Raw genomic sequence first — 27,171 nt, forward strand, 5'->3', positions numbered from 1 at the left:
AAGAAATGCCGAGTGAGGGAAAAGGTGGTTGTTGGACTACGGAGCATGTCTGACCCAGCAAAGAGCATTTCATTTGGGAGAGTTACAAGGTTCCTGTCACACAGCAGGTCAGCACTGCTCTGTGGTGCGGATTTTCCCTGCGGCAAGTCTTCTCCTGTATTCTGAACTACCTTCTTGTGGGTGACTGAAGTGTTTTGGCAGGGGTCGTGCCTCACCAGCTGGCCCTGTTCTCTCTCCTGCGCTGCTTCTTCCAGCAACACAGCTGAGGGTCTCCCCCTGGGCAGCTGCAGAGCTAGTCCCAGACATCTCTAATGGGCCCATTATGCCAGATGTGTTCACTGCCTTTGGAAGAAAATAGAACTGATTAACACCTGAGCTGGTGCACAAGGCTCCCGAGACAGTGTTAAAGGAATATTAACGAGCGCACGCTGGTTTGGAGAGCAGCTCTCACCATGCTGTCAAACACATGTGTTGGTTGGGTTCTTGGGAGGCTGGGTGGCCTGGGGGGTGGCCATCGTTACCAGCCGTCCTAGTCAGGCTGCCACTTTGAATCTGGGCCAGGCTATGTTAAAGAGAGACGTTTGCTTCAGTTCCTGTGAGAGGTGAGCTGTTGGTATCAGTCATCACCTACGAGACAATACCCACATCCTAGGAAATGCTCGAGCTTGTTTCTTCAGTGTGGTTGTCTCCTGTCAGCCCCAACAGCTCCTGAGCACCTTGCAGTGCATTGCTGGTTGTGGCTGCAGATTGCTGCTAAGGGAAAGGCTGTGTTGCATTGGATAGATATTGGGGTTGCCCAACACTTTGGAAATGGGGTTTAGCTAAAACTCAGAAGAATTCCCTTTATTCTGCACAAAATTTTGTGCATTGCTTTCTTTATCACAGATGATGTGCCAACAAAAACAGGTTTGTTGTGTCTATACCTTGGATTCAGACCTTTTCTAATGTCAGTATGGGAAGCAGCATCACCGAGCCGTAAAACAGCTCCCTGCGTTGTCCCCTTAGCCAGCGTGCCTGAGAGCGCTTACTGTGACATCTGTTTTGGAGCTGGAGTCTTGAACGTCCCTGGTGAAGCAAGCTAAGCTATCTGAAATGTTCCCTGAGGATCTTTGCTGGTGGTATGTCAACAGGAATACGCTGAGAGGAATTCGACTGAAAGGGACAACGCTCCAACATGCTCCCTGCAGATGCCTGCAGAGCCAGTTGGGAAAGGCTGCTTGGGCTTGCTGAGGGAACAGAAATTTTTGGACCCATCATCAGCTGCTCAGCGGGGATCTCCTTGGCTACCCACATGTGTTGGAGCTGCTGGAGAGCAGCGCTGCTCCTAGTAGAGATCATCATGCAGGGGACCCCCAGAGCTGTATATGGACAATAGCACTGGTCACCCTGGTTCATATGGGCCGTGGGAAAGCGACGACTGCGGGGCTAATTGTTGTAACCTTCCCTTTCCAGTGTGAGCTGTGCCCTCCCCTGCAAGGCTCTCCCTGCCACATCTGCAGAAGGGCCAGTGCCTCTGCACAGCCCCTGCCTCAGCTCACCATGTCCCCGAGCTCACAGCTGCCACAGTCCCTCCCTGCAGCAGGCACGGGAGCCTGGATTGGCAGGGAGTGGTGCTGTGCTGCTGGAGCAGCTGGATAACGCTTCTCCCAGGCTATCGCGCTGCTGCGCGTCAGCTTTAAAATTCCTGTAAACTACATACTGTTGATCCAGCTGTTTCTGGCTGAAGACAAGTTAGGTGTGAAATGTTTAGCTGGCTTCCAAGTCTGGGAAAGATAAATTTTTCAATATCCCTGAGGGAAAAAGGGAGACTTGGTCAGCAACCTGTTCTTCAGGAAAGAAGACTCTGCTGGTCCCAGTCCAGTGTTTGCCTCTACCATCACTTGTGCTGCAGCCCTGAGTGAAAGCAATGGAAACTTGTTGCATTTGGGCATGGTGTGGGGTGGTTTTGGGGTGGACAGTAGTACCCTCTCTGTTAACCCTTTCTGTTTTTCCTCCAGTGCTCACCCGGCGTCAGAGAGAGGCAAGAAATAAAGCTGCCAGTGGTGAAGGCAGCCCTTCATCCTTAGACATTGACAAGTAAGTAGGTATGCTTGCCTTCTCCAAGATTGTTTCCACGCTTCCATTCTAGCTAGACTGTGGATGTCTTTATTCCTTTACAAATGCTGGCCGTTGGCTTTATAGCAGTGTTTCCCTAAGAAATTGCCTTCTGTCAGTGGCTCTTGTTGCAGTGCTGGCTATATTTAAACTGAAGCAAGAGGAATTTGCTGTTCTCAGATTGTTTATTTTTGCACTGATTTCCTTTCAGCCCAATCCATGGTGGGTCAGGGGCGTGTGGCTGCTGGGGTGGAGCTGTAGCTAAAAGGGTGCTAACTCAGCTGGTTTCTAATGGGAGATTTGAGCTTGGTAACCCCAGGAAAAGAAGAGGCCAGGACATGGAGGCTGTCAACATGGCACCTGTAGTGATATTCTTAATTAAATTAGACTTTCAGAATAGCAGTGGCTTTGTTTAATCTCTTTCCATGCAGCCCCTCCTCCTGCCACCCACACAAAGCATCATAAGAGAGGATCTGACAGTAAAATCCTTGCTATGGAAGCAATTTTGCTGCTACAAACAGTGGATGGCAACATCACTAATGGAATTAGGCTAATTATAGAGAGGACAGCTTCTGTTTAGACACATTATCTGGGTAATCAGCACTGACTGGAAAGAAAATACAGGAAAAGTACTGCAGAGTTTTGCTCGATGGGGGCTCTCCATATGCATTTTAGAGCCTGGGGTGTTTCACTAAGAGAGTACCCCTGTCAAACTGAATGCAATGCTGCTGGGGCTGGTCCCTGGGGGCTTTGTCTCTTCTTGGAGATGGTCCATTCCTGAATTCATTCTAAAGAGCCAGTGTCCTCTCCTGCACGGTTCAGTCCCTGCAGACCACGGTTCCCTGGTGTGGAAGCAAGTGTAGCTGTGTGTAAATCCATGCCTGACCTTCATCTCCTTTCACCCAGCATGATTTTCTTCCCAAGAACACTCGGTTGTCCTGCATGAGCCTGGGCATCTTCTACTCAAATGAGGGGATTTGAGGAACAGGCTGAGCCAGCCCCCCAGCAGGAGCACGTGCTCTGCAATTCCTCTCCCTGCATGGCATGATGTAAAATGGAGACAGTGCAGAGAAAGACTTGATTTACTAGTCAGACAAATTCATCCAGCCCTGGTAAAATGTCTCTCTGATTTAACACACTTGGTTTGCTTTTCAGGCAGAATTTAGCTCCCCTTTGCAAAGCCCGTGCACTTCATTTCTGTAGATTTTGACAGGGTGCTTTATGTCTGGGGAGAAATCAGTGGTGTTTGAGATAGTTAGATGAACAGATTTGATTACTGTCCCGCTGCTGCAGCAGCAGGATACAGAGGAACAGGCAGGGAAAACTGATAATCACTCAGTCTTTGCGATTGGTGCTGGCCCAACCCCACTGAGCAAGACTGGATTTGGTGACACGTCTTCTCCGTGGCGTGGCCTGGAGGAGGAAAGTCACCGCTGGTGTCTGGGAGCCCAGTGCAGGGTGAATCCTAATGCAGTGCTCTGTCCTTTGCTGCCTGGCAGGTGTGAGAAGTGCTACCTCTGTAAATCACTGGTGCCACTGCTGCAGTATCAGAGGCACGTGGACAGCTGCCTTCAGGCTGCTAGGCAAGCTCAGGGAACCAGGAGGCTGCGAAGAGCCAAGGTGAGGGGCGACCCTGCATACCGTCTCCTTTGCTTTGCGCTGGGTATGGGGCTGGCTTGGCAGCAGGAGCTGCTTCCCTGGTTGATGGGGATGAGCTGACCTGATGTAGGATTGCCTGTCCCTGTGGGCCACTGTGGGCAGAGAACTCATTGCCCTCCTTCCTGCTACGCTCGGTGAGAGCACAGACTGGTCCCAGGGGTGAGCTAATCCAGCAGAGCTGCCAGTAACCTCTCCAGTGGGCAGACAGCCAGGGCTGTCCCTCTGCCAGCCAGTGTGCCTCAATCCTGCAGCCTTCCTCGGCTGAATGTCGATGGAGTGGGGGGCACCGCCAGGATGACAAGCCTATCTGAGTCCATCCACAAGTCCTTTCCCATGGGGGAGGCTTCAGAAACAGAGCAGGGGGAATTGTGCTGGGAGCAAACCACAGCATCCCGGGAGAATTGTGGGGGAGCGAGTGCAGTGGAGGTGTGTGGGGTGTGGGGAATGTGCCTCGGTAGAGGAGGTGGGAGGCAGGAGTGTGGGTGGCAGCTGGTTCACAGTCACTTGCCAGGTGTTGGCCCCCACTGTGCTTTTTCCTGCTCGCAGCAGTCCTGGGGGAGCACAGAGAGGGTCCTTTCAAGGCCTTCCTGCTGGTTTCTGCAGGCAAAGCCCTAGTGCTGCAGCTTTGCCTGTGCTCAGAAATGTGATTCACGGCATGAAGATGCAACATGATGTCTTAGTTTTGTATAATCCCTTAAATCCATCACAGGCCTCAGCCCTTTGGGGATTCAGATGCAAATGATGAGATTTCTGGTTGATGATTTTGGCTGGGATACAGCCAAGCGCTGTGTGGTTCAGAGTACTGCAGGGCACGGCTGCTCCTGCATGTGACTGGCTCTGTGGGGGCTGTTTGACTCTGTCCCTGTGCCCCACAGCTGGCTAGTGTGCAGGTTCTGCATGCAGGAAAGATGCTGGAGCCAGGTGACTCTTTGGGGTTGGCTTGGCAAGGCTCTGTGTTACCTCTGGCCCTGCCTTGTGCTGAGGTGGCAGCTCACTGGGGGAACAGGTCATGACTGGGCATGGGATGGGCCATTGGAAAGCTTCCTAGTGGCTCTGTTGGGCTTGTGGATTTTTGCCATGGCCTATTTTGGGGTGCTTTGCAGCTCCAACCCGCAGCTGGGACACCAGTGCCTTGAAGAGCAGTTTTGGGGGCAGGGAGCAGCCAGAAGAGGGGACTTTGCTGGGCCAATGAGGGTCAAAGCAGCCAGGCCAAGCGGTCTTCCCTTAGCCTGTGTGACCAGCGTGGCTGCATCTTCTCAGGGGCTGAGAGGGGGTACAAGAGGTGCATTCCTCATCTGGCTCTGCCCTGAAGGAAGGCCCTTCCCTCCAGCACCAAGCCTTGGTGCCCTCAGACAGACTGGGATGAACCTGCCCTTGGAGGCACAGTTCTGGAGGATGTGTCCTAGCTGTGGCAGAGCCCCTGGTGCCCCCATTTCTGTTACAGCACTGTGCTCACCAGCTGGGCTTGGGGTTGGCTTCCTGCACCCTGGCCTCCCTCCTTGCTGGGTTTTTCTTAATTAACTGCTTTCGTCTGCCTCTGCTTGAGCACTAGTTGGGCTGGGTGCAGAACAGAGCCCTTCCTGTGGGTGGCTGGAGGCCCTGGACATGCAGCATTCCCTCTTGTGCCCAGCCTGAGGGGAAACTTGTGCCCACAGGGCTATGGGGTTCCCTTGTGGCAGTGCTATGATGGTGGCTCTCCTCTCCTTGGCAGGACACCGGAAAGCGGGAGAGGGGCCTCCTCAGGATGCTGGAGCTCTCAGAGAGCAAGTCTGAAGGTGGGAAACTGCTTAAACTGCTTTTTGTGCCTGCCTGGCTGGGTCAGGAGTGTCCTTTTCCCAGTTCTCCCTTTTTCATCCTGGCTTGGCCTAGGCTGTTCTGGCAGAGCAAATTCTCCTTGGAAAGGCCTGTGCTTCCTGAGCAGAGCAGGAGGCTGTGAGCTTAGCTGGCTGTCAGCATTCCCCAGTACACATCCCTGGTTGTACCCATTGGACCTGTGCCCACTGGACCTGTGCCAGCGCCCAGAGCCCTTGCAGGGATGGGGTATGCTCTGAGCAGTGGCACCAAGACATGTTCAGCTTCCTGGGGGATGTGGGAGACTGGTGCTTCCCTGCAGGGATCCAAAGACAATAGGAGAAAGGTGGGGAGTGGTGCTCTCAGCAGCACCTGTGGCTCATACAGGAGGGCTGATGTGTGCTCTTGTTGCAGGTGCTGACGTGGAGACCCCCCTCACTGGATTAGGAGACCAACAGTCCCCTCCCGTGCTCTCAGCTGGAGCCAGTGGGGAGCCAGCAGCAGACAGCCCCTTCTCCCTTCAGCACCTTTCTTTCCACGTCTCCCCTGCGAAACCCGGTGTCTCCTCGGAAGCCATGGACGGTGTGATGGACTCGGAGCCGCGCGTGGCTCTCCGTGCAGGCAGCCAGCAACAGACCAAAGGCTGCCGCCGGAGAAGGCACAAATTCTGAGGCTGGCGATGTGGCAGGGACCCGAAGCAGCTCCCCGTGCCCCAGCGAGGGTCTTCTCGGCACCGTACCCCTGCTTCACCTGCAGCCTTTGTCTCCCACTCCCTTTTTGTATGTTTTATACGACCTGTGTGGGGAGTGCCGGGTGGAGAAGCGACTGTGTGTTTTATAGGTGCCTGTGCAGCTTTGCTCTCTGTTACAGAAATGGAAATATATTTATGTATGTTTTTATGAAACTGCAGCACCACGGCGGAGCTGTGCTGGCTTTCTCTGGGGAATGGGAGGGCGCTGGAGGAGGAGCAGGAGGAGCAGCAGACGGTGGGTCCCAAATCACGCTTCCCCAGGCCTGTCCTGGGGGGGAGAGGGTGGTGGGGGCTCAGAGACCCCTGGGCAGGGGGCTGCAGTACCCCCTGCTCCACACAGCAACACAGGAGTGACATTCCCAGCCGGGAGCGGTGGAGGGCACCTTGGTGCCATCTGACAGCAGCAGTCAGCGGATGCGGGGACCAGAGGAGCCACGGCCGCGGTGTCCCCGTGTCCTTGGTGCCTTCCCTGTCCCCAGGTGGCTCTGCCGTGCTCCCGCTCCCCGGGACAGCCCGGGTCTGCCTGCTCCGGACCAGGCCGTGGAGGGACCTGCTCCCCGGGAGCATCCTCACCGGGAACAGGGGAGAGGGGGACAGTGCTGCCTAATTAACGGGACGAGCTGATGCGGAGCTCATTAAACCCCAGGCTTCCACCGGCGCTGCCGCCCGGCCGGGCGCGAGGAACGGCCCCTCCCGCGGGGGGGCCCGAGCGCCGCCGCCCATTGGCCGCGGCGGGCCCGGCCTGCGGCGGGCCGGCCAATGGCGGGGCGGGGTGGGGCTGTTGCCAAGGGGACGGCAGCGGCAACGGTCCCCCCGCGCCCCCACCGGCCCCGCCGCCAACGGTTCCGCACCGGCCCCACACCGGCCCCGGCCCCCACGGGCTTAACACCGGCCCCGGCCCCGCCCCGGCCCCCACGGGCTTAACACCGGCCCCCACGGGCTTAACATCGGCCCCGGCCCCACACCAGCCCCGGCTACGCCGCCATGGGCAGCCGCAGCACCCGTCCCCAGTCTGGCCGGTACGGCGGGCCAGACAGCGCACAGCAGAGCCCCGGCTCCGCCGGCCGCCCCCGGCGAAGCTCGGGCTCAGAAGCGGCGGGCAGCTCGTACTCTGACCGGTGAGCGGCTCCTGCCCTGCGGAGGCCGCGATGGGGCCGGGGATGGAGCCACGCAGGCTCCCCCAGCCCCCCGGGCCGTTGCAGGGGAGGGACAGCAGCTCCGGCCTCTTGCAGGTCTCGGAGACCCCCTCGTCAAGCTGTCCCGTCGGGTTCGCCCATGGCCGTGGTGGGGCACAGCTGCCACATACACCATCGCAGAGACAGTGGGCGGACGCTGCAAAGGAACGATTCCCGATGGAGCATGGAAACAGAGGATAGGTGGGAGGCAGGCCCCCAACAGCATCATGTGCCAGGGGAAAGGCAGGCGTGAGTCCTGTCCTGCGGGCCAGCGCTCAGCAGGTGACATGCCACCTCCCTCCATGCAGGTTCACCATGAGCCATCTGATGAACCAAGAACGGGATTCTTCCCCCAGCACACCGGTAAGGTCTGTCCCTGCCCCAGGCATCCCCTGCCCTTCGTCCCTGTGCCCCTGGCCTAATGCACCATCATCAGGTACAACGAGCCCTGCGGGCGCTCACCATCCCGCTGGAGAGGCTGCACATTATGAAGGGCCACATGATGCAGGCCATGCGCAGGGGGCTGGGCCGCCACACACATTCACGGGCCACCTTGAAGATGCTGCCCACCTACATCTGCGCCACTCCTGATGGCACCGGTAAGACAGCCTGGTCTGAGGATGGGTTGCTCTGCTACCTGCAGTCCCACCTCATTGGACTTGGCTCTGAGGGTGCTGGGGAGGGGTACACAACTCTCCAGTCAGTTATGGAGTCCATAAGCTGCCCCTCTGCCAGTCTCCAGTGCAGGGGGAGTGGCCAGGAGCTAGTTCCCTTGGGCCCTGTGAGGGTTTCAGGCTCTCAGGAGCCTCCTCTATGGAATAGGCTGAGGAGCAGATTTTAAGGGATCTGCCACAGGAAAGGTCTCTGGCCTGACACAGCCTCTGTTCCCCCATAGAGAAGGGTGACTTTCTGGTGGTAGAGCTGTGCCAGAGCCAGGTCCGGACCCTGCTGGTGACCCTCTTTGGAGATGGAAACCCGAGCCCACAAATGATGTACAAGACCTTTGACATGCCAGAGGACATCAGGCAGGGCGAGGGGCAAGCGGTATGAGGAGGCCATGGCACAGGGTGGCTGGTGCTGGGCTGCCCAGCACCATGGAGGCTTGGCAGGGCTCTGGACTGGTGCTGGAGCTCTGGACTGCCTCCTACATCCTGGGTACTGGATAAGGGAAGCAGCCCTTACCCCTAGTCATGCCTTTGCAGCTCTTTGATTTCATTGCACAATGCCTGTCCCAGTTCCTGGCTGATGCCAACACACCCCTGGAACACCTCCCCCTGGGCTTCGTCTTCCCCTTCAGCTGTCGGCAGACACAGCTGAACAAGGTGAGGGGCCCTGTCCCGGGCTGTGACCACATCCTCCCCAGCACAGCAGCAGTGGGGAGAGAAGCCAGTCCAGTGCTGGAGGCCAATGGCTCTGCCGCATGTTCTCCACAGGCAGAACTCATCTCCTGGTCCAAGGGCTTCAGCTGCAAGGACGTGGTGGGGAGGGATGTTGTGCAGTTGCTACAGTCAGCCATCAACAAGCAGGAGGTGGGGGACCGTGGGGTGGGGGGGACCTGGTCAGGGGCTGCCCCTGTGGAGGGGCTGATGATGCTCTCACTTTGCTCCCGGTCAGCTCTCCCATGTGGAAGTTGTTGCCCTGATGAATGACACGGTGGGCACCATGATGACCTGCAGCACAGAGGGAAGACCTTGTGAGGTTGCCTTGGTTGCAGGTGAGCAGCGGGCACCCCACGTGCCAGGGTGGAGGGTGCTGGGGGGGGCTGAGCCGGTGCTCACCCCCATTGCTCCCTGCAGACAAGGGCAGCAACTGCTGCTTCATGGCCGAGGCATATCTGGTAGAAACGGCAGAGGAGACCAGCGGGCGAATGTGTATCAACACTGAGTGGGGCCGCTTTGGGGACGATGGTATTCTGAGTGACATCCTGACCCCCTATGATGAGTGCGTGGACGAAGAATCCTTCAGCCCTGGGGAGAAGAGGTGCTCCCACCCCTCAGCAAGGACAGGGTCCTTGGGGTTCCCCATCCATCCCTGAGCATGTCAGGCCCTACCTACAGGAGCACAACAGGAGCCCTGCAATGCTCCTGGGTGCTCTCAAAGGGCCAAGGGGTGCTAGGGAGGCACAACTGACTCCCATGTGGGCTGCATGCAGATTTGAGAAGATGGTGGGCAGCCTGTATCTGGGGGAGATCACCCGGCACGTGCTGATTGCCCTGGCCGCTGAAAAAGCACTCTTCTCTGGGAGCAGTGTTGCTGTCCTGAAGGAGAAGGGTGTGCTCACGACCCATCAGGTTCTGGAGATCATCAGGTGACTGTCTGGGGACCAGGAGCTACCGTGGGTGGGAGAATGGAGGGGTGATGGATGGGTGCCCCTATTTGCGAGCTCTCGGACCCGCAAGTGTTGCAAGGCTGTGCTCTGCCTTGCAGCGTTGAGGAAGGCATGGCTGTGACGAAGACGACTCTAGAGGCTCTGGGGCTGCAGCCAAATGAGCAAGATTGCAGCCGGGTGCAGCAGATCTGCCGGGCGGTGGTGAGCCGCGCTGCCACGCTCTACGCCACTGGCCTGGCTGCCGTCCTCAGCTACATGTGCGAGACCCGGGACATGGATCAGCTGCTTGTCAATGTGGGAGTGGATGGAGAACTGTACCAAGGCCACACCAGGTGAGGAAGGTCATGACCCCAGTGCAGGGATAGTGGCCAGGAGCTGGTTCCCTTGGCCCCTGTGAGAGTCTCAGGCTCTCAGGAGCCTCACCCACAAGTGAGTGACTGTTCGTGGGACAGGGTGAGGAGCAGATTTTAGGCATCCCAGCAGGATGCCTCATGCCCTTGCTATCTTCTTCTTCCTCTGGCAGGTTCGAGGAGATCCTGCAGAGTGTGACAAGGCTGCTGGCCCCTGAGTGTGTGCCCACTCTCTTGCCCTCAACAGATGGGTCTGGGCGGGGGGCAGCCATGGTGACAGCAGTGGCTGTGCGCCTGGAGGCCCAGCGCCGGGAGGTGGCCAAGGTGCTGGCCCCACTGCGGCTCAAGCATGATGACCTGGTGGAGGTCCAGGCACTGATGAGGCAGGAGATGGAGCTAGGGCTGGGTCAGGAGACCCATGCCAATGCCTCTGTCCGCATGCTGCCCACCTACGTTTGTCACACACCTGATGGCACCGGTGAGGGACGGGGGCATTGGGAAGTGGGTGCCAATGAGGCCATGGCTCTGCTGATGCCCTGTGCTGGCTCTCTACAGAGCTAGGTGAATTCCTGGCACTGGACCTGGGAGGGACCAATTTCCGTGTGCTGGTGGTGCAGGTGACAGAGGAGGGCATCCGCATGGCCAGTGAGATCTACGTCATCCCAACTGCCATCATGCAGGGCACCGGCGAGGCGGTGAGGCTGATGACCTATGGTTAAGGGATGGTGTGAGGGGGTCCACGTTGCCTCCCTCCTTGCTGTCTGTCTGTAGGGCTGGGATGGGGCTGGGAGAGCCCCCTGCAGCATTATCCCAGCCCCCACCATGCTGACTGTGGCCACAATCCACAGCTCTTTGACCACATCATCGACTGCATCATGGACTTCCAGCTGAAGCAGAACCTGATGACACACACCCTACCTCTCGGCTTCACCTTTTCCTTCCCCTGCCAGCAAGTGGGCCTGGATAAGGTGAGGGGTTGCCTCCAGCCCCATGGGTATAGGAAGGACACTGGGATGTGGTGTGAGGCGGCTGCCTGGAGGCTGCTCCTGCCTCTCTTGCAGGCATTGCTGCTGACCTGGACCAAAGGCTTCAGTGCCTCAGGCTGTGTGGGGCAGGATGTGGTCCAGCTGCTGCGGGAGGCTGCTGAGCGCAAACATGTAGGGAACGTCCTGTGGTCCATCCCTGTCCCTGGGGTGCACCCTGCGCCCAGGTGGTGCCAGCCCCAGGAGTGAGCTGGCTGTCACTAGGCTGCATGTGTCTCCATCTCCTGTTTGGCAGCATTCAGGGCTGAAGGTGGTGGCTCTGGTTAACGACACAGTGGGAACCATGATGTCCTGTGGCTATGAAGACCCAAAATGTGAAATCGGGCTCATCGTGGGTGAGAAACACCTCTGTAACCAGGAGTTCCCCATCCCCTCACCACCACCCCATCCTATGTGGCATGACCATGTGCCTTTACCACAACTGTGGTGGGGGTGACACCAGCATGGGGCCCACAGGGACAGGGACAAATGCCTGCTACATGGAGGAGATGCGGAACGTGGGTACTGTGGAAGGGGACGAGGGCCGCATGTGCATCAACATGGAGTGGGGGGCCTTTGGGGACAATGGCTGCCTGGACCACATCTTCACCAGCTTTGACAGGGTGGTGGATGAGCAGACCATCAATCCCGGCAAGCAGAGGTGGGCAAGGGCCCTGGGGCAGAGGGGGCTGGGAGTGGGTGGCTGTGCCCAGCTGAGGCTGTGCCTGGGGCAGGTTTGAGAAGCTCATCAGCGGCATGTACCTGGGCGAGATTGTGCGCCACATCCTGTTGGCAATGTCAGACAAAGAGCTCCTGTTCCACGGCAATCCCAGCCCCAAGCTCTTCACCAAGGATATCTTCAAGACCAAGTTCCTCTCTACCATCGAGCTGTGAGTGCTGGGCTCTGCTGGGTTCCCTGAACTTGGGGTGGGGGGCCAGAACCCCAGGAGAAGGGGCCATGCTACATTGATGGGGCACAGGCAGGGTGATACCACTCCAGCCTCTGGGATGGGGACAGTGGTGGGAACAGGGACTTTGGTGCTAACTGTGGCATTGGTCTGGGTCAGCGATGGGCTGGCCCTGCGGCAGATACGGCAAATCCTGCAGGACCTGGAGCTCAATGCCAGCTACGAGGACAGCGTGCTGATGCGGGAAGTGTGCCATACTGTGTCCGTGCGGGCAGCCCAGCTCTGCGCTGCCGGCTTGGCTGCTGTGGTGGAGAAGATGAGGGAGAACCGGGGCCTGGACCGACTGTCTGTCACCGTAGGGGTGGATGGCACCTTGTACAAGCTGCACCCACAGTGAGTGGGGCCAGGGATGGCAGGAAACCACCAGGGACCCTTACCCTATGGCAGGAGCATGGGGTGGGAGGCATGGGGTGAATGGGGTGGGGGACATCAGTCCTCACCCTCCCCTCCTGTCCCCTCCAGTTTCTCCCGCTGCCTCCAGAGGACTCTGCGGGACCTGGCGCCCAACTGCACTGTCAAATTCATGCCATCAGAGGACGGCTCGGGGAAAGGGGCCGCGCTTGTGGCAGCTGTGGCCTGTCGTGCCACCGGCCCGGGGCAATAGCCATCACCATCACCATCACCATCACACCAATAAAGCGCTGTGCTCCACACCTCTGACTTCTGAGGGGGAACATGAGGGGCGTGGGGCAGCGCATGGCCGGGCACAGCCCCACGTAGCAATATATATCGAATTTATTTACATTCACGTCCGGCAGACCCCCCGCCCGCGGCACCGCTATGTACATAAGGCCAAGTGTAAATACTTGAATGCACTTAATACAGAATTAAAAAAACGGTCTTTACACAACACGGCACGGGGCCTGGGGCCGCCCGGCCCCACACGCAGACAGCACGACGGCACCGCACGCACGACGCACACCCAGCGCCCCCTCGACCCCCACCATGGGGCTGTGGGACCCCCGGGGACGGGCTGAGCCCCACCGCCACAGTGCTGGGGGGGCCTGGCTGCCGTGGGGCACAGGCATCCCGCTCTCCCAAGGAGGCCAGGCAGTCCTCCCTGTGCGCTGTGGGGCAGCAGGGGTTTGGGGGCCAGCCAGGGCCCCCCCAGCCCCATAGTGGCAGTCCCCTGGGAGCGGAGTTTCCCGTCCCCCCTTCCCCGCCACACTCAGCACTCAGCCTCGGAGACGGCGAAGAGGGCCCCGTCCTGCTTGCCGACTTCAGCCACGGCAGCGGCCAGCTGTGAGAGGTTTCCATTGGGGAAGTGCCGCGCTTCCCACAGGTTGAGGATCATGGCTGTGGGGCTGGGCTTCGAGGCGAAGAAGCTGAGATGGCTGGAGGGGGACAGAGGGACCATGTCAGGGCACAGGGATGGCTCCACATTCTGCTACCAGCCCTGTGCTAGCCTCACCTTGGCCAGCACCCTGGTCCCAGGATCTCACAGCATTCCAGCAACCATCTATAGGTGCAGGATGAGGCCAGAACCCCTATTTACCATGCCACCCCATCCCCATCACTGTTCTCAGCCCGGGTCACCTGTCGAGGTTGAGCTTCTGTGCCAGCGTCCTCCAGTCGGCTCCCCGGGTGCCTGGCGGGTCCAGGCTGCTGATGATCTTTTGGCGGATGAGGAAGGGGATCTTGAAGGCACTGGGGCCCACCAGAGCTGGGGTGGCCATCTCGTTATCGGGGACCAGCCAGTCTGAAAACCTCGTGTCCTAGGGAAGAGCACCGGGGGGAAGGGGGAGGGATGTGAGGCCATCTCGTGGTCACCCCCAGGAGTCCCCCAGCCCTGCCCTCACCTTGGCAATGTTGAAGTTGACGGTGAAGCTCTGCCCGTCTCCCTCCACCTGCCAGACCCAGATCTTGCAGGCCAGTTCGCAGGTGCTGGTGCTCAGGCGCTCCAGGGTGAAGGTGCAGTGCAGAAAGGGCTGCAACCCACTCCAGATGTGATAGAAAGGGATCTCCTGCAGTGGGGTGATGGGAGGGAGTTGTCAGAGTGGCAGAGACATCCCTCCACACCCCCTTCCCCATCCCCACACACTGGCCAACTCCCCACCTGGTAGCTGGCGAGGAGCTTGCTCTTCCAGAGGGAGCTGGGCATGTCATGGATGGAGAGGCGCAAGTTGTGGTAGCTGTCCTTGAAGTGCAGCACCCGGGGAGCTCCAATCAGCTGCCCCCCCAGCTGCTTCTCCAGCTGGATCACCTCCTGCCGGTACATGCAGTGGTCAGGCAGGAGATGCCACACCCTGGGAGCACAGCCCTTGCTCCAAGCTGGGATGGGCAGGGATGGGGACCCCCAGTACCTTGAGGACATCCTGGGTGTCGCTGAGGCAGTAGACACGGATGTTGTACTCGAGCGAGGGGCAGGCGGCCGGCGCAAACAGGACCAGCTTGAGGCGCTTGGAGGCTGCCATGCTGAGGGACTCCCCGACCAGGGCGAAGCGCCCCAGCTGCTCCGTGAACACATAGCAAGCCTGCGCTTCCAGCTGGCAGTAGTACAGCTCCGTGCACGGCTCAGCACCCAGCTGCAGCACGTCCTGCGGCACCCAGGCAGAAATGCACCTTGGCCACAGCCGTCCCCCCTCCATCCCTAAATCCCCTTGTCCCTGTGGATGCTCACCTCCCACGTGCCCTCACATGACTGCTTCTTCAGCCGGATGCTCCAGTTCTCGGCGCTGGCCTCCACACAGTGCCCCATGGCCAGGATGGCAGGCCGGGTGAGGAGGACCCCGGGAGGGCCACAGCTGACAATGGGGCTCAGCAGCGTCTGGCAGCCGGCCAGGGGCAGCCTGGGGCAGCAACGGGGGCAGCTGAGTCAGGACGGACCCCCTTCCAAGAGCCACGTGCCCCGGCAGCCCCTGCACCTACCTCACCTCCTCTTGCTTGTGCAGGGTCAGGTAGACCTCGTAGATCTTTCCCCGCGGGATGGCATCAGGTGGGATGAGCAGGCTGATCCCTGGGTGGGAACAGGGGTGCAGGCAGGGAGTGAGCCCCATGAGGACACTGCCTGCACTGGGCAATGCTCCAGACCCCCCGCCCCAGCGTACCTGTGTTGGGGATCATGAGCCGCCCCCCCAGGAAGTTGAAGGTGCCATAGGCCATGTTGTTGGTGCCACGGGGCAGAGAGCGGAAGTAGCTCTGGGTGGAGAGCCGGGCCACGAAATCAGCGCCCTCAGCAGCAGGTGAGCTGTGGTGCAGCGTGTGCCGCCCAGCACCCAGCGGGCTCAGCAGATGCCCATTGGGCAGCTGGAGCTTGGCAGGGCCATCCTGGCGTGAGCAGAGTGAGCCCTGGTAGGTCATGGTGGTGGTGCTGAGGTCGGGCTGGATGGTGAGCAGGCTGGGGTTGTCTGTGGCACAGAGCAAGCAACCATGGTGCCAGGGCATGGTGGGAACAGGGGGTCCCCACCAGCAACGCAGTGGCACAGTCGGCCCCAGGGGGCATGGGGCACACAATCCCTTCCCCATGGTGAGGATCCTATAGGGCACAGCCACCCCTGGGGGTTGAAAGGGCATTGAGTCCCTGCTCCATGGTATTGACCCTTGGGGTACAGTCACCAGTGGGGTCCTCAGAGCACATAGCAGCAACTCAGGGTGCTGTGTGTAGGGAACAGGGATACTTTAGGACACAGAGCCCCTGCCCACTACCAGGGACCCTACGTGGCACAGAGCACTGACCCTGCAGTCAGGGACTCTTTAAGATACAACATCCCTGACCCATAAGGCACAGAACCCCAGCTCAAGACCAGGTATCCCACAGGGCACAGAACCCCACCCAGGGATGCCCTGGGGCAAACGGCCCCTACCCAATCCACCTGGGGGTTATGGCCACCCCCACGTCCCAAGGGACACCATGTCCCAGTGCAGTGCATTGTCCCTTCAACCCTTGCTCACCGGCCTTGCTGGGCTTGATGCTGACAGGCTGGAAGCCGGCGGTGAGGATGGAGGAGTCAGCCACATCAGCGTCCAGGCCCCCCTTCTTGCGGCAGTACACCAGCACCCCCACCAGCAGCAGCAGCACCAGGCACACGGCCACGGCTACCAGTCCCACGTACAGCGCCACGTCCTCTGCACCAGGGGCAGCTGTGCAGGGCAGGTGTCAGCACCCACAGCCACCCCCAGCCCCCTTTCCCAGGGGACAATCCTGTCATCCCCGCCATGCTCACCATGGGTGCAGAGCTCAGAGGTGCAGTTCTGAGTGTCCAACTCGGGGCCATGGCAATCCCGGCCCCCGTTGCGTGGTGCTGGCTCTGAGCACTCCCGGCTGCGCCAGTGGGTGCATTCGGCCCCGCACTCCGACCACTTGCTCCACTCTGACCAGGCGCCATCCACTGTGGGTACAGCTCGAGGTTACCACCCTGCTACCACCCTCTCCCCTGCCCCAGGGCTGGCAGAGACGGACACACAGGGGAGTTGGAGGACAAGACAGCCGGTGAGGACAGGGACCTCAATGGGCGCAGTGGGGAGTGCAGCATCCGCACGGTGGGGCGGTGGTGGTGCCCTGGGCAGGACGGGTACCTGGGCAGAGGGTGGTGCAGGCGGTTTTCTGCACATTTTGGCCCTCACAGAAAGCCCCTCCGTTGAGGGGTGTGGGGTTGGTGCACGTCCGGCTCCGCTTCTGCCAGCCCCGTCCACAGCTGGTGCTGCAGCCTGACCACTGTGTCCACGTCGACCAGCCGCCATTCACTGGGTGGAGAGGGACCCATCAGTGCCCTGCCATGAAGTGGATGTGGGGAGGGACAGGACGGGGAGGATGACACTGGGGCAGCATGGCAGGGACCAGCAAAGTGGGGCTGTACCATAAACAATGATGGCGGCAGAGGAGCTGCGGCGACGGGCCACGATGTTTTTAGCCACACAGGTGTAGTTGGCAGTGTCGGCCAGGCGGGCCTGACGCAGCACCAGACTGTGCTCTGGCGTCACGTAGACGTTGGCGTCCAGCGCCGGATCCACCAGCTCCTCGTTGCGCAGCCATTCCACCTGCAGAGCACAAGAACATCACCATGTGCCTGTGTGGGAGCACGCACAGCATCCTCATCCTGCCCTGCCCGGCTGCAGGGACTCACCTCGGCAGGGGGGATGCCCTCAGGAGGGCGGCATGGCAGCACAATGCCCTGCTCGATGGAGACCTCCCTGGCTGTCGGCTCCTGCTCAAAGTTCTTGCGTAGATCTGGGGAGGCACAGGGGTGAGGGTGGGGCCAGGCCAGTGCCCACTGCCCATCTAGGCACCCACAAGACACTCACAGGCGATGCGCACGAAGGCTTTCTGGCTCTTGGTGGTGCCAGAGGAGCTCCAGGCCACGCACTGGCACCAGTACTCCTCCAGCCCAAAGATCTTCTCCACTTGCTGGCGAGTGACCTCGATGCGCACCTCCATCACTGGCAGCCCTGGGACCGGTTGGCAGCGTGTCAGCAGAGGTGTGCCAGCAGCAGTCCCCACGGCCCCAGCCCCACGCAAGCCCCACCAAGAGTGGCACACGTGGCTCCCTGTGACTGGGGCCGGTACCGTCCCTCCCGCTAGTGCTCACCGGTGCTGCGGTCAGTGCTGTGCTGCGTGACGTGGTCACTTTGGTGCACCCACTCGCCGTTGCACTTGAAGTAGATCTGTGTGGCAGGGGTTGCACGGCACGCCAGGCTCACTGCCTTGTTCTTCACAATGTAAACGTCCTCTGGCTCCAGCTGGAAGTGCGGCAGCAGGTCCGGGGATGCGCCGGATGCCGGGTTGGCCACAGTTGCGCTTTGCTGAGCACCTGTGGGGAAATGGGGCTCAGCCACCTCCAGCATGCCCTGGCTGGGCCATCATCCACCCCAGCAGGCCCCATGCCAGTGGTCCTGTGCATCACCACGGTCCCCCCGCTTGCGACGTGGGAGCCCCCTCCCATCCCTGCCATCCATCAGGGAGAGCAGCCGCACGGTGGCTGCGCCCGCTGAACCCGCGCCGATCCCTCATGTCCACACTTAGTGCTAATGAAAAGGAAATGTAGTGTGACCAACAAGGGCCATTGCTCACGCCTCTGGGGTGCCTGCCACCCCCTCCCCAGCATGCTGTAAGGCATCAGCCAGAGGCTGCATCCTGCCCTGTAGCACTCCAGAGTGTCACAGGGATGCTGGGCAAGTGGTGGGCACACAGCAGGGCAGCACAGCAGTCCATCCTGTCCTGTGCCACTGACCCTCACTGGCATGGCATGTGGGGGCTGGCTGTCCCCAGGGTGGCAAGGGTGGCTCAGGGCTGCATGCTTGTCCCACCATGGGGACAGCAGTGCTGGGGACATATGGCACAGCCTTAGGATGCCTGCATCCCCCATCCTAGACATGGCCAGGTGTCCCCCCTCCCCCCACCCCACCAGCGTCTGCCACAGAAAGAGTTAATAAACCAGGGCCCTAAATAAGCATTTGATTAACAAACGATAAAATAGCGATTGTGTCACTGAATGAAGCTGTAATTGCTGCTGCTAATTGGCTGGTTAGGATTTAATAAGCAATTAAATGGGATGGAATGCGCAGTAATTAAGTGCCTTCGTTTGGCAACCACCAGCCACTCCCCATGTGCCCATGGGACCCCACTGCTCATGCCCACCCCAGCTGGCTCCTGCTTGGCACAGCCGCCTGCGCCACAGGGACACAGGGGACACAGGGATACCTCAGGTCCTGCCTGGGTCTCCCAGGGGAGCCTCAGGCCCTGCTGCTCTCCCCAGCTGGATCAGGCCCCTCGGAGCCAGGGAGTGGGTGCCGATGAACCTGTCATGATGCCCGCTGGGATGGGCAAGGTGCGGCAGCTAATTTACGCGGGGAAGATAAACGGCGACCATAACGCGCCAGTTATTACCCCATCAGCACTTTTACAATGTCACTGGCAATTAATTTAATTAAAACCCCTGTCGGGGATATACAGGCATTTCATATTTCACTGGTTTAACGACCCCCCCCCCAGCCTCAGCCTGGGGCCAGCCCGGGGGGTCACGGCGCGGACAGGCGCTGCGGTCCCCGGCACGGTGCCGTCCCTGACGCCGGCTGCGGCACCGCTTGCTGCATCACCCGTGGTTGCACTGCTGTGCCCGCTGCTCGGGCACTCCTGGGTGCCCATGCTACAATACCCACGCTGGCACATGGGCACTGCATAAATAAACACAATTTATTTGTGAAATACCATGTTTGCTGCTGCACAGCACCACAGCTGCCTCCCGCCCGGGTGACTGTGGCAGGCATGCCAGGTGAACTGTGCCGTGGGACCGGCCTTCTAATCACATACGAAATTAGTACAGCAATTCCTGAGCTGTGTGGGTATCCATCATAGCTGAGTGGAGGGGCACAGGAAACTCGGGGCCAGCAGCAATGGGTGGGGGAGGCAGGATGGGCATGGAGCCCCTCCCACTGCCCACCCAACCAGGGTGCTGGGTGCCTTGTGGGCAGGATGGGACCATGGGCAGCAAACGGATCTGGGGATGTGCAGTGAGTGCAGAGCCAGGGTGCTGCTGCCTAGTCCCGAATGGGATGCTGTCCTGCCACTGAGCATTGTGACAGGCACTGGTGGGGCCCTGTGCTGTGGTGTGGACATGGATAGACCCATGTGGCATAGCTGGGAGGCTGGAGCTGGCCTGGAGCCACATGAGGCAGCAGAGGGGCTGTGGTCTGGTTGCTCCACACACCACGAGCACCCCACCAATGACGGGCACCCCACACACCCTGTTGCCATCCAATGCACCACAGCCAGCCCACACTTTATGGCTCTGCCAAACACCACAGGGATTTCATGCACTGTGGATGCCCAACACTCTGTGGGCACTTACATCCCATAGGCGCTCCGTGCCCCACATCCTGTGGGGGCCCCCCCACAGCGTGGCCCCACTCCAAGCCCGTGGGTGCGGGCGCAGCGTGGGCGCCCCGTGGGCAGCGGCCCCCCACGTGGCGCGTGCCGGCTCCCGCATCGGCCTCGCGCTCACCTGCCGCTGCGTTGCCATGGAAACAGGCGAGATGCTTATGTCACCTTGGCAAAAGGAACCGGGGAACTTCGGCGGGATCGGGGACCAGGGAGACAGGGACCAGGGGGATGCGGGACGCTGGGTTCCACACACCCCGTGCCCCCCCTCAACCATGGCAGGGCACAGCCTTGGCCGCTCTCCCTGCAGTCAAAGGGCTGACTGCAAGCGCGGTTTGCTCCAGCGCAGATAAATCCCTGCCAGTAAAGTCTGTGCATTAAGCAGGGCTTTAATAGCAATTATCCCCCCCACACACGTGGGCTAACGAGCGATTACGGGGATGAAGGGGACAGGGCGGTGGGCTGGGAAGCAGGGCTGCAGCACACACCTCAGGACGCAGAGGGGATGGGGACACCCTGCTGTGGGCTCTAAGCACCAGCCCTCACCATCCCAGCACTATGGGACCCCCAGCTGCTCCCAGTCCCCTCCCCATGTACAGAGCTCCCCCTGCTCCCTGTGCCCCACCGCTGCCACCCCAGGTGACCACATAGCCTCTCACTTTAGCACCTGCACCTCCACAGCAGCAGAAACACCAGGTGTACTGGTGTTACTGGGCAAGGAGAGACTGCCTTGCACTGCACTGCCCAGTGTTGGGGGGCACAAATAAGACCCACTGGCTGCCAACAGGTGCTCCCAGCCTGGTCCCTCTGGTCCTCAAAGGGCTGATCCTGCCCTGGTGCTGGTGCCATGGTCCCCAGCAGTGCCGGGAGCAGCCCGCTGGGTGCCTCGGTGCCTGCTGCGGGGAGACACTGGGAAGGTCAGCATGTTCTTGGCAAGGAGAGGCTGCCTACGGGCGGCTGCGGCAGTGCCAGACCCGGCACCAGCACACTGGTGGGTGCCTGCTTGGCACAGCTGCCCTGGGGAGGGAGCAGGTGGCTGCCTGCAGTGGGACAGTGCTCCAATGGCACGGGTCTGCCCTGAATGCTGCTGCCCTGGTGACCATTGGTCACCCCTGATGGGGCATCCTGCCCCATCCTCCCTCTGTCTCCAACCCCTGCATGCACCCCTGCCTGCTGCTGCCACTCTGGGGGTCCCCACAGCGGTGTGCAGGACCTTTACACCAGCAACTGCCTCCACCACTGTGCCCCCCCTGTGGACCTCCCTGAATCTCTGTGGGCTTTGCAGACAGCAGATTTGCTCCCAGCTGGTGCCCCATCCATCGTGTCCATGCCAGGCCTGGCACACCATTAACATGAAAGATTTCCTTGCACTTTGCCGACGCCCGGCCTGTGCCCCAGCAGCAGGTAATTAAAGCAATAATTGCTGCTGATTGCGACGGCCTTAACGAGGGAAGGGTGGGCATTAGGGGGAGGGCAGAGGGTGCCCATCTGTGCCCAGGGGAGCCTGCGGGTGCCAACCTGCACAGAGGGGCATCCCATTGCTGGCACTTTGCTCTCTGCAGGGTGCAGAGAAGGGAACTGGCACAACTCAACACAATCAAAAAGCCTGTCTGAGGCTTTGAGCCGGGCACCATCCTGCTGGGAGAGGTTGGCTCTGAGCCACGATGAGCCAGTTCTGCCTCTGGGAGACACCCAGCCATGGGCCACAGCATCGCCCAGCACTGCCCAGCTGCCCACAGCTGCTCCAACCCTCACCTGGGGCATGAGGACATGAGCAAAGGCTCTTCCTGCACCCACCTCCACACCCCACACAGTCCCACGGCAATGCCAGGCGGGTGCCAGTGCCAGCCCCAGCTGGGCAGGGAGCCAGCAGGGTCGGATGCCAAAGCTGGGTAACAGGGCCTGGCTCCTGGCCAGCCTGGCGCGTGCTGAGCACTGGGGACGACGCGACGATGGGCACATGATGCCAACGCATCCCCCATGCTCCAATGGGCACAGTGCCCTCCGGGGTGCCCCTGGCTGCCCGAGGACCACGTACCCAACATCCCAGCATGTCCTAGTGAGCCAGCCACTGTCCTGGCCCTGCTGGCATGTGCCCCACGTGTGCCAGCCCCACAGCCATGGGGGATGCTGAGTGGGGGTGCCTGTCTCCCGGTGAGTGCCTGGCAGAGTCTGGGCGCTGATGAAGCAAGTGCTTGTTATGAATGAATTAGGCAGGTTTGCATGACAATGGAGCTGCCTAATTACGGATTTGAGTTGATACCGCTCTCCCCATTACATGCAATTAGTATGTGCCAGGGTGGGCAGGGCTCCCAGCGCCCGCCCAGGGCTGCACGCTCCGGCTGTGCCCATGCTGTGCCTGCGCATGGCCCACGGTGCCCTGTGCCTGGGGTCTGGGGACAATGGTGCCAGTGCCAGCAAAGGCAGCCAGGGCTGGCAACTCCTCCCCAGGGACCACCTCCACCTGCCTTGGGGCTACCAGCCCTGGCACCCAGTGCAAGGCACTCTTCCACCAGGCACACACAGAGCCAGGGCTGAGAGGGGAACTGTTCCCCACCAACCCCAGGTGCCTGTGAAGCCCCAAAGCTCACCAGACTTCGTGTGCTGGCAGGACCCATTCCAAGCCCTGACAGCCCTTCTCAGCAGCACTGCACGGGGAAAGAGTCCTGTCCTGGCCTCTGCTCAGTGGGGGATGAGACTCTAGCCCAGCCTGGCACTGGGATGGTGGGGGACACATGACCAGCCCAGTCCCATGTGCGGGAGCTGTCCCTGCGGTCCCGATCCTGGGGAAGCTGAGTGGCTTTCTTGACTCTCTTTTAACTGACAGTGAGAAGCAAACACCCCGGCTGAGCCCTGGCCCCGGCGGGAGGAGTGTCAAGGTCACCCTCAGTCTTGCATCCCACCAGAGCAGGCAGGGGAAATGAGTGCAGGGCCAGGAAGGCCCCTCTGTTCGTGCAACAGTCCCAGGTGCTAGGGTCCAGTCCCTCAGTCTCTCCCCCTCATACCCATGGGTGGCACGTGGTGGTGACCGCAGCCCCAGCACCTCACAACCCTGTGGCAGCAAGGGCTGGCTGAGGGGTCTGGAACCTGAGACCCTGGTCCTGCAGGAGCCCTGGGCTAAGCAGGGTCTGGGGCCCCACAGAGAGCTGCAATCTGCCTGACACCCACCCGGGAGCAGCACCCAAAGCACGAGCTGACAGCAGGGTAACTGGGCAACTGGGACTGATTGGATGAAGACAGGGTCCCAGTGTGCCCAGTCTGGAGCCAGCCCACCCCAGCATGCCCATAGGCAAACAAGCGGCACACGGACCAGAGATGGTGCTGGGACCCAGAGCGGTGCTGGCACTGAGGGTAGGGGATAGCAGGCCATGCACAGCGCATGGTCCCCACACCATCATCCCTTGGCACCAGCACCAGTTACAGGGTGGTCTCGTGTGCTGCCGACCACCCAGGTGGGGCAGACTGTGAAGGGCCCGCAGTGGCTCCGGGGGTGCCCAGCCCCTGGCGGCACCGTCAGCGCCCCTGTTCCCTCCCGCAAGCACCTGCCAGGCTCCGCACGGTTTGATGTAGTGCCAGCCCCGCGTGGCACCGAGCCAGAACAAACAGCCCTGGGCAGGCTGCGTCTGCCGCGTGCTCATGCTGACAGCCGGCACGGAAGCTTCCCAGTGCCCGGTGCGTGCCAGCCCTGCCCGCCACCCTGCCCTCCTGCCTGCCCCACAGAGCCACCAGTGCCCAGCCAGGCACATGTTGTGGGGTGGTGTGCGATGCAACGACCTGGCATGCCAGGCTGTGGGGCACCACGTTGTGGGGTGCAGTGGTTGGGGGTTGTCTGCTGGAGCCCAGGGGTCCCTGGCAGACCAGTGAATCCAACTGCACCATGTGGCTTGTGCAGGGTTAGAGCAGAGCCTGTGGCCCCAACCAGAGGAGCTGGGACAGCATCTGCTGTGGCTGCTGTGGGTCACACTCGCCAGAGCAGGAGATGCACTAGGGTCTGGCACCGGCTGCAAAGATGCCACGGCACTGCTAGATCAGTGGTAGCTCTCAGGAAGGACTCTGCTCCCGTGCCCTTGCCCACTATCCAGTGTAGCAGTCAAGCAGGGCAGGCTCCCATCTTGAGAGGTTGCCCCTCACTGCTGCCCAGAAGTGAGCCCCAGCCCTCTCTGTCACCCTTGCCCTTCCCCTGCAGGCACCAGCCACAGTGGGTACACCGGGGATGCTGCTCTGTCGGGCAGTTAAGGGTCCTTTGCCTGGACAGCTGAGTTCCCCGCCCCCAGCCTGTGCCTCGGTTCCCTGGGGGAGGGGAGCTGTGCCATGCCATGCCATGCCATGCCGTGCCATGCTATGCCAGGCTGGAGCAGAGGCCCAGCCCTGTCTGTGCTGAGTGGTGCCCGTGCTGGTGGCTGGGCTCAGTCGCGCCGCGGCCGCCTGTGAGCTGCCTGCAAAGCGAGTGGTGGGGACCAGCACCAGCACCACACCGCCTGAACCAGTGTTGGCACTGCCAGGCCCCCCACACTTCCCATTGCAGGGTTGGTGTGGACTGCTCTGGTGCACCCCTTGCCCCTCTGCCCCCACATCCATCCATCACCACGTCCCCATGGGTGCCATGGGGACAGCCCTGCTCCATGCCCAGCTGGGGGTCAGTATGACAGCACCCCCCATATGGGATCCCCTGCATCCAAAGGATGCCCACTCACCGCGCCGGCTCTGCAGTGTCCCCCTGCAGACGGGGCCGCGCTGAGAACGCAGGGTCCCTGGGGCTGCGAGGACGGTTGTGGCTGCAGCCCCCCTGGGTGCCCACTGTGCCCTCCTGGCACATCGAGGCCAGGCTAGGGGACGTCTCCGGTGGCGGCAGGAGGGTCAGCGGGCCGGGACCTCCGGACGCAGAAGGGGGTCCCCCCCTCGGACTCCCCGCAGAGCGCACGTCCAGCTTCGCGCAGCTCCCCGCCCCCAGCCCGGTCCTTTGTCTGCAGCCGCCACTTCCCGGCTGTCGTGACACCTGCCAGTGGCCGCCAGCCCCGGGCATCCATCGCACCCCCGGCCACACGACCCCCGGCCCGGCCGCCGGGGCGGCCCAGCCCCGGGGGTCCTCCCGACCGCTCCTCCTCCCGCCGAGTCCTGCCCGAGGGGGCAGCGCCGGGGGCAGCCGGACTCCGGACCGTTCGCGTCTGCAGCAGCACCGATACAGCCCCGCATCCTGCCCGCGTCACGGCCACCCACGCGCATCCCCGCGGCGTGACAGCACCCCCCGGGCTATCCCGTCACCGCGGTCCCCTGTGTCCCGGCCAGGTGATGTGGACGGCACGGACCCTGTGCCAGCGGCAGGGATGCTGTGCGTGGGGCAGGGATGCTGCGCGTGGGGCAGGGACCCCGCGCGTGGGGCAGGTGTGCTGCGGACACCCGTGCCCGGGGCTGGTAGGGTCCCGGGGGAGCGGAGCTGTGCCGGCGAGGCGGCGAGTGCCAGCCCCCCCAGTGCGGGCAGCGTCCGGGGCAGCGCGGGCTGGGCACGCGTGTGCGGCCACGCTCGGGCATGGGGCGGCGGGCGGCAATGCCCTCCGTGGGGCTGGGGACACATTCCCGGTCCGGGAGAGCGCCCTGCCAACACCCCAGCATCCCACAGCACGGCGAACGGTTCCCGTCCCCGGGAGGTCACCGGCGCTCCGCAGGACGCCCACCCGCCGCCGCTCCCCAGGTGACCTTGCCCGGCGCCCAGTCCCGGTGCCGGGTCCCCGCCGCGCCGCCGGTCCCCCCCCTCCCGCCCGGAGCGCGGTGCCCCCGCAGGGGACGCGCGGTGACTCACCGGCGGCGGCGAGCAGGGCAGCGGCGAGCAGGGCACCGAGCGGCCCCGGCGCGGCGGCGGCGGCGGCGGCGGGGGGGGCCCGGCGGCGGGGCGGCCGCGCACCCATGGCGCGCCCCGCGGAGCGCTGCGGGGCGAGGGAGCAGGGCGGGCCGCGCTCCGCGCCGCCCTCAGCGGGCCATGGCGCCCCCGCCACCGGCCCCGCCGCGGCTGCCGCCCGCCGCCGCGCCGCTCCGCTCCGCCCGGGCGCCGCCAATGCGGGGCGGGAGCGCGGACCCGCCCGCGGAAGGGACGGCGCAACAGCTGGGCGCGCCCCCGCCACCGCCCCCCGCCTGCACCGCCGGCACCGCTCCCCCCGCCGGCGCTGCACCCTCTCCTCAGCACACAACGGGGCCGCCGCGGAGGGTCCGCACCGTCTCCGAGCGCAGCGCAGCGCAGCGCGGCATCCCCGGGTTTGCGTCTCCCCGGACACGGTGCATCCCCCGGCACGGCATCAACCCCCTCCGCGGGACCCCCCCCGGCACTGCATCCCCCCGGGACACCCCCAGCAGCGCACCCCCGCTACCCGATGCATCTCCACAACCCACTCTGCCCTAAACTTCTGCTGCAACACCGGGTGATGGCCAAGGGTCCCCCCAGCCCAGCCTGGCAACCCACGCGTGGAGGGTGGGAGGACAATCCCAGGAGATGAGGGTCCTGCAGACACCCTGCCCTGCACCACCACAGCTCCGGTGGGCGACTGTGTGTCTCATGCTAGGAAATGCTATGGAACTGGGGACACCATCTTGGCAGGAACGTGGGTCACCTGTGGGGCCCCACCTCACTGCCATATGTGGGGATCTGGCCTCAAGGTACCCCACACTCAGCGAAGCTGGCCTCTCCCAGGGACTGTGGCTGCAGGATACATCCCCTTCCCTCCCCATGCCCTCCCTGAACCCAACCAAGGTGCCCTCAAGCAGTGCTGCTGTCACCAGTGAGCAGATTATAGTGTGGACAAGGGGCAAGGGTCAAAGGGGGGTGAGGCTGTACTGGGGTGCCCAAGGTGCTCCCCAAACCCTCTGGGAGCCAGAGTCCACGCCAGCAGTGTTGAGCAGTCCCTGTCCCCAGCTGTGGGGCCAGGCAGTGGTTCCCAGCGTCACGCAGCAATAATTTCATTAGCAGCATCAGGAACAATTAACAACTGCTCTGATGCCTTCAAGAGCTGAAGAGGGTGGGAAACCAGCGCAGCTCTCCAGGGTGGCACCCAGCTGTGCCATGGCTCCATCCATCCCAGCACAATGCCGGCAGTGCCAGGCAGAGCCAAGCCCACCACCAGCACAGCCCTGGGACAAGACCAGAGCCATCTCTGATCATCACACCCTCCAGGGACCTCCCGTGCCAATGCAGCTGGGGACTGGCCATGCACACAGGTAGGGCAGTGAGTGT

At 61.8% G+C, this 27,171-nt stretch overlaps 3 protein-coding genes across 13 annotated transcripts in view; 2 read left to right on the top strand and 1 right to left on the bottom strand.

The window, feature by feature from the left end:
- UIMC1 (ubiquitin interaction motif containing 1) overlaps positions 1 to 6,453 on the top strand; it is a 40,096-nt gene extending 33,643 nt beyond the window's left edge. For 3 of the 6 annotated variants that reach the window (XM_064671864.1, XM_064671863.1, XM_064671865.1), the window contains exons 10-13: positions 1,998 to 2,076; positions 3,594 to 3,714; positions 5,465 to 5,528; positions 5,959 to 6,453. In XM_064671864.1, coding sequence (XP_064527934.1) covers positions 1,998 to 2,076; positions 3,594 to 3,714; positions 5,465 to 5,528; positions 5,959 to 6,215 — 521 coding nt within the window. In that variant the 3' untranslated portion in view covers positions 6,216 to 6,453. Of the gene's footprint in view, positions 1 to 1,997; positions 2,085 to 3,593; positions 3,715 to 5,464; positions 5,529 to 5,958 lie in introns of those variants that run through there. The other 3 variants (XM_064671867.1, XM_064671866.1, XM_064671868.1) reach the window with 3 other exon arrangements.
- A 696-nt stretch (positions 6,454 to 7,149) lies between these two features.
- HK3 (hexokinase 3) lies at positions 7,150 to 12,792 on the top strand. 5 transcript variants are annotated; one of them, XM_064671851.1, is made up of 20 exons: positions 7,151 to 7,413; positions 7,528 to 7,671; positions 7,779 to 7,833; positions 7,907 to 8,069; positions 8,366 to 8,514; positions 8,673 to 8,792; positions 8,904 to 8,999; positions 9,085 to 9,184; positions 9,267 to 9,450; positions 9,623 to 9,778; positions 9,898 to 10,131; positions 10,323 to 10,627; positions 10,705 to 10,844; positions 10,998 to 11,117; positions 11,211 to 11,306; positions 11,428 to 11,527; positions 11,649 to 11,832; positions 11,906 to 12,061; positions 12,239 to 12,472; positions 12,602 to 12,792. In XM_064671851.1, exons 1-20 carry the CDS (start codon positions 7,280 to 7,282, stop codon positions 12,741 to 12,743), a joined length of 3,012 nt encoding a protein of 1,003 aa, XP_064527921.1. In that variant the 5' UTR covers positions 7,151 to 7,279; the 3' UTR covers positions 12,744 to 12,792. The 5 variants fall into 5 exon arrangements, with proteins under 5 accessions (XP_064527922.1, XP_064527923.1, XP_064527921.1 ...); XM_064671852.1 differs by lacking the exon at positions 12,602 to 12,792 and having other exon boundaries at positions 7,150 to 7,413; positions 12,279 to 12,430; XM_064671853.1 differs by lacking the exons at positions 11,906 to 12,061; positions 12,602 to 12,792 and having other exon boundaries at positions 7,150 to 7,413; positions 12,279 to 12,430.
- A 64-nt stretch (positions 12,793 to 12,856) lies between these two features.
- Positions 12,857 to 25,870, bottom strand: UNC5A (unc-5 netrin receptor A). Of its 2 annotated transcripts, XM_064671856.1 has the most exons (16): positions 25,750 to 25,870; positions 17,665 to 17,886; positions 17,381 to 17,524; positions 17,203 to 17,306; positions 16,936 to 17,116; positions 16,655 to 16,822; positions 16,303 to 16,467; positions 16,031 to 16,219; positions 15,187 to 15,486; positions 15,008 to 15,095; positions 14,760 to 14,928; positions 14,443 to 14,676; positions 14,196 to 14,345; positions 13,939 to 14,103; positions 13,676 to 13,854; positions 12,857 to 13,473 (listed from the first exon to the last, which is right to left on the bottom strand). In XM_064671856.1, the coding sequence occupies exons 1-16, from the start codon at positions 25,853 to 25,855 to the stop codon at positions 13,308 to 13,310; spliced, it is 2,730 nt and encodes a 909-aa protein (XP_064527926.1). In that variant the 5' UTR covers positions 25,856 to 25,870; the 3' UTR covers positions 12,857 to 13,307. The 2 variants fall into 2 exon arrangements, with proteins under 2 accessions (XP_064527926.1, XP_064527927.1); XM_064671857.1 differs by lacking the exon at positions 16,655 to 16,822.
- Positions 25,871 to 27,171: the final 1,301 nt, after the last annotated feature.

Source organism: Pseudopipra pipra, chromosome 15 (assembly GCF_036250125.1).
Source record: "Pseudopipra pipra isolate bDixPip1 chromosome 15, bDixPip1.hap1, whole genome shotgun sequence".
Taxonomy (NCBI): Eukaryota; Metazoa; Chordata; class Aves; order Passeriformes; family Pipridae; genus Pseudopipra; species Pseudopipra pipra.

Excerpts from the sequence above, each read along its gene's own strand:
- HK3 (XM_064671851.1), top strand. The coding sequence starts at position 7,280 with ATGGGCAGCCGCAGCACCCGTCCCCAGTCTGGCCGGTACGGCGGGCCA. Across the intron at positions 10,845-10,997 it reads TGCAGGGCACCGGCGAGGCG|CTCTTTGACCACATCATCGA; the intron begins GTGAGGCTGATG and ends CACAATCCACAG. Across the intron at positions 11,833-11,905 it reads ATCAATCCCGGCAAGCAGAG|GTTTGAGAAGCTCATCAGCG; the intron begins GTGGGCAAGGGC and ends TGCCTGGGGCAG.
- UNC5A (XM_064671856.1), bottom strand. The coding sequence starts at position 25,855 with ATGGGTGCGCGGCCGCCCCGCCGCCGGGCCCCCCCCGCCGCCGCCGCC. Across the intron at positions 14,929-15,007 it reads CACAAGCAAGAGGAGGTGAG|GCTGCCCCTGGCCGGCTGCC; the intron begins GTAGGTGCAGGG and ends TTGCTGCCCCAG. Across the intron at positions 14,104-14,195 it reads AGCTCCTCGCCAGCTACCAG|GAGATCCCTTTCTATCACAT; the intron begins GTGGGGAGTTGG and ends ACCCCACTGCAG.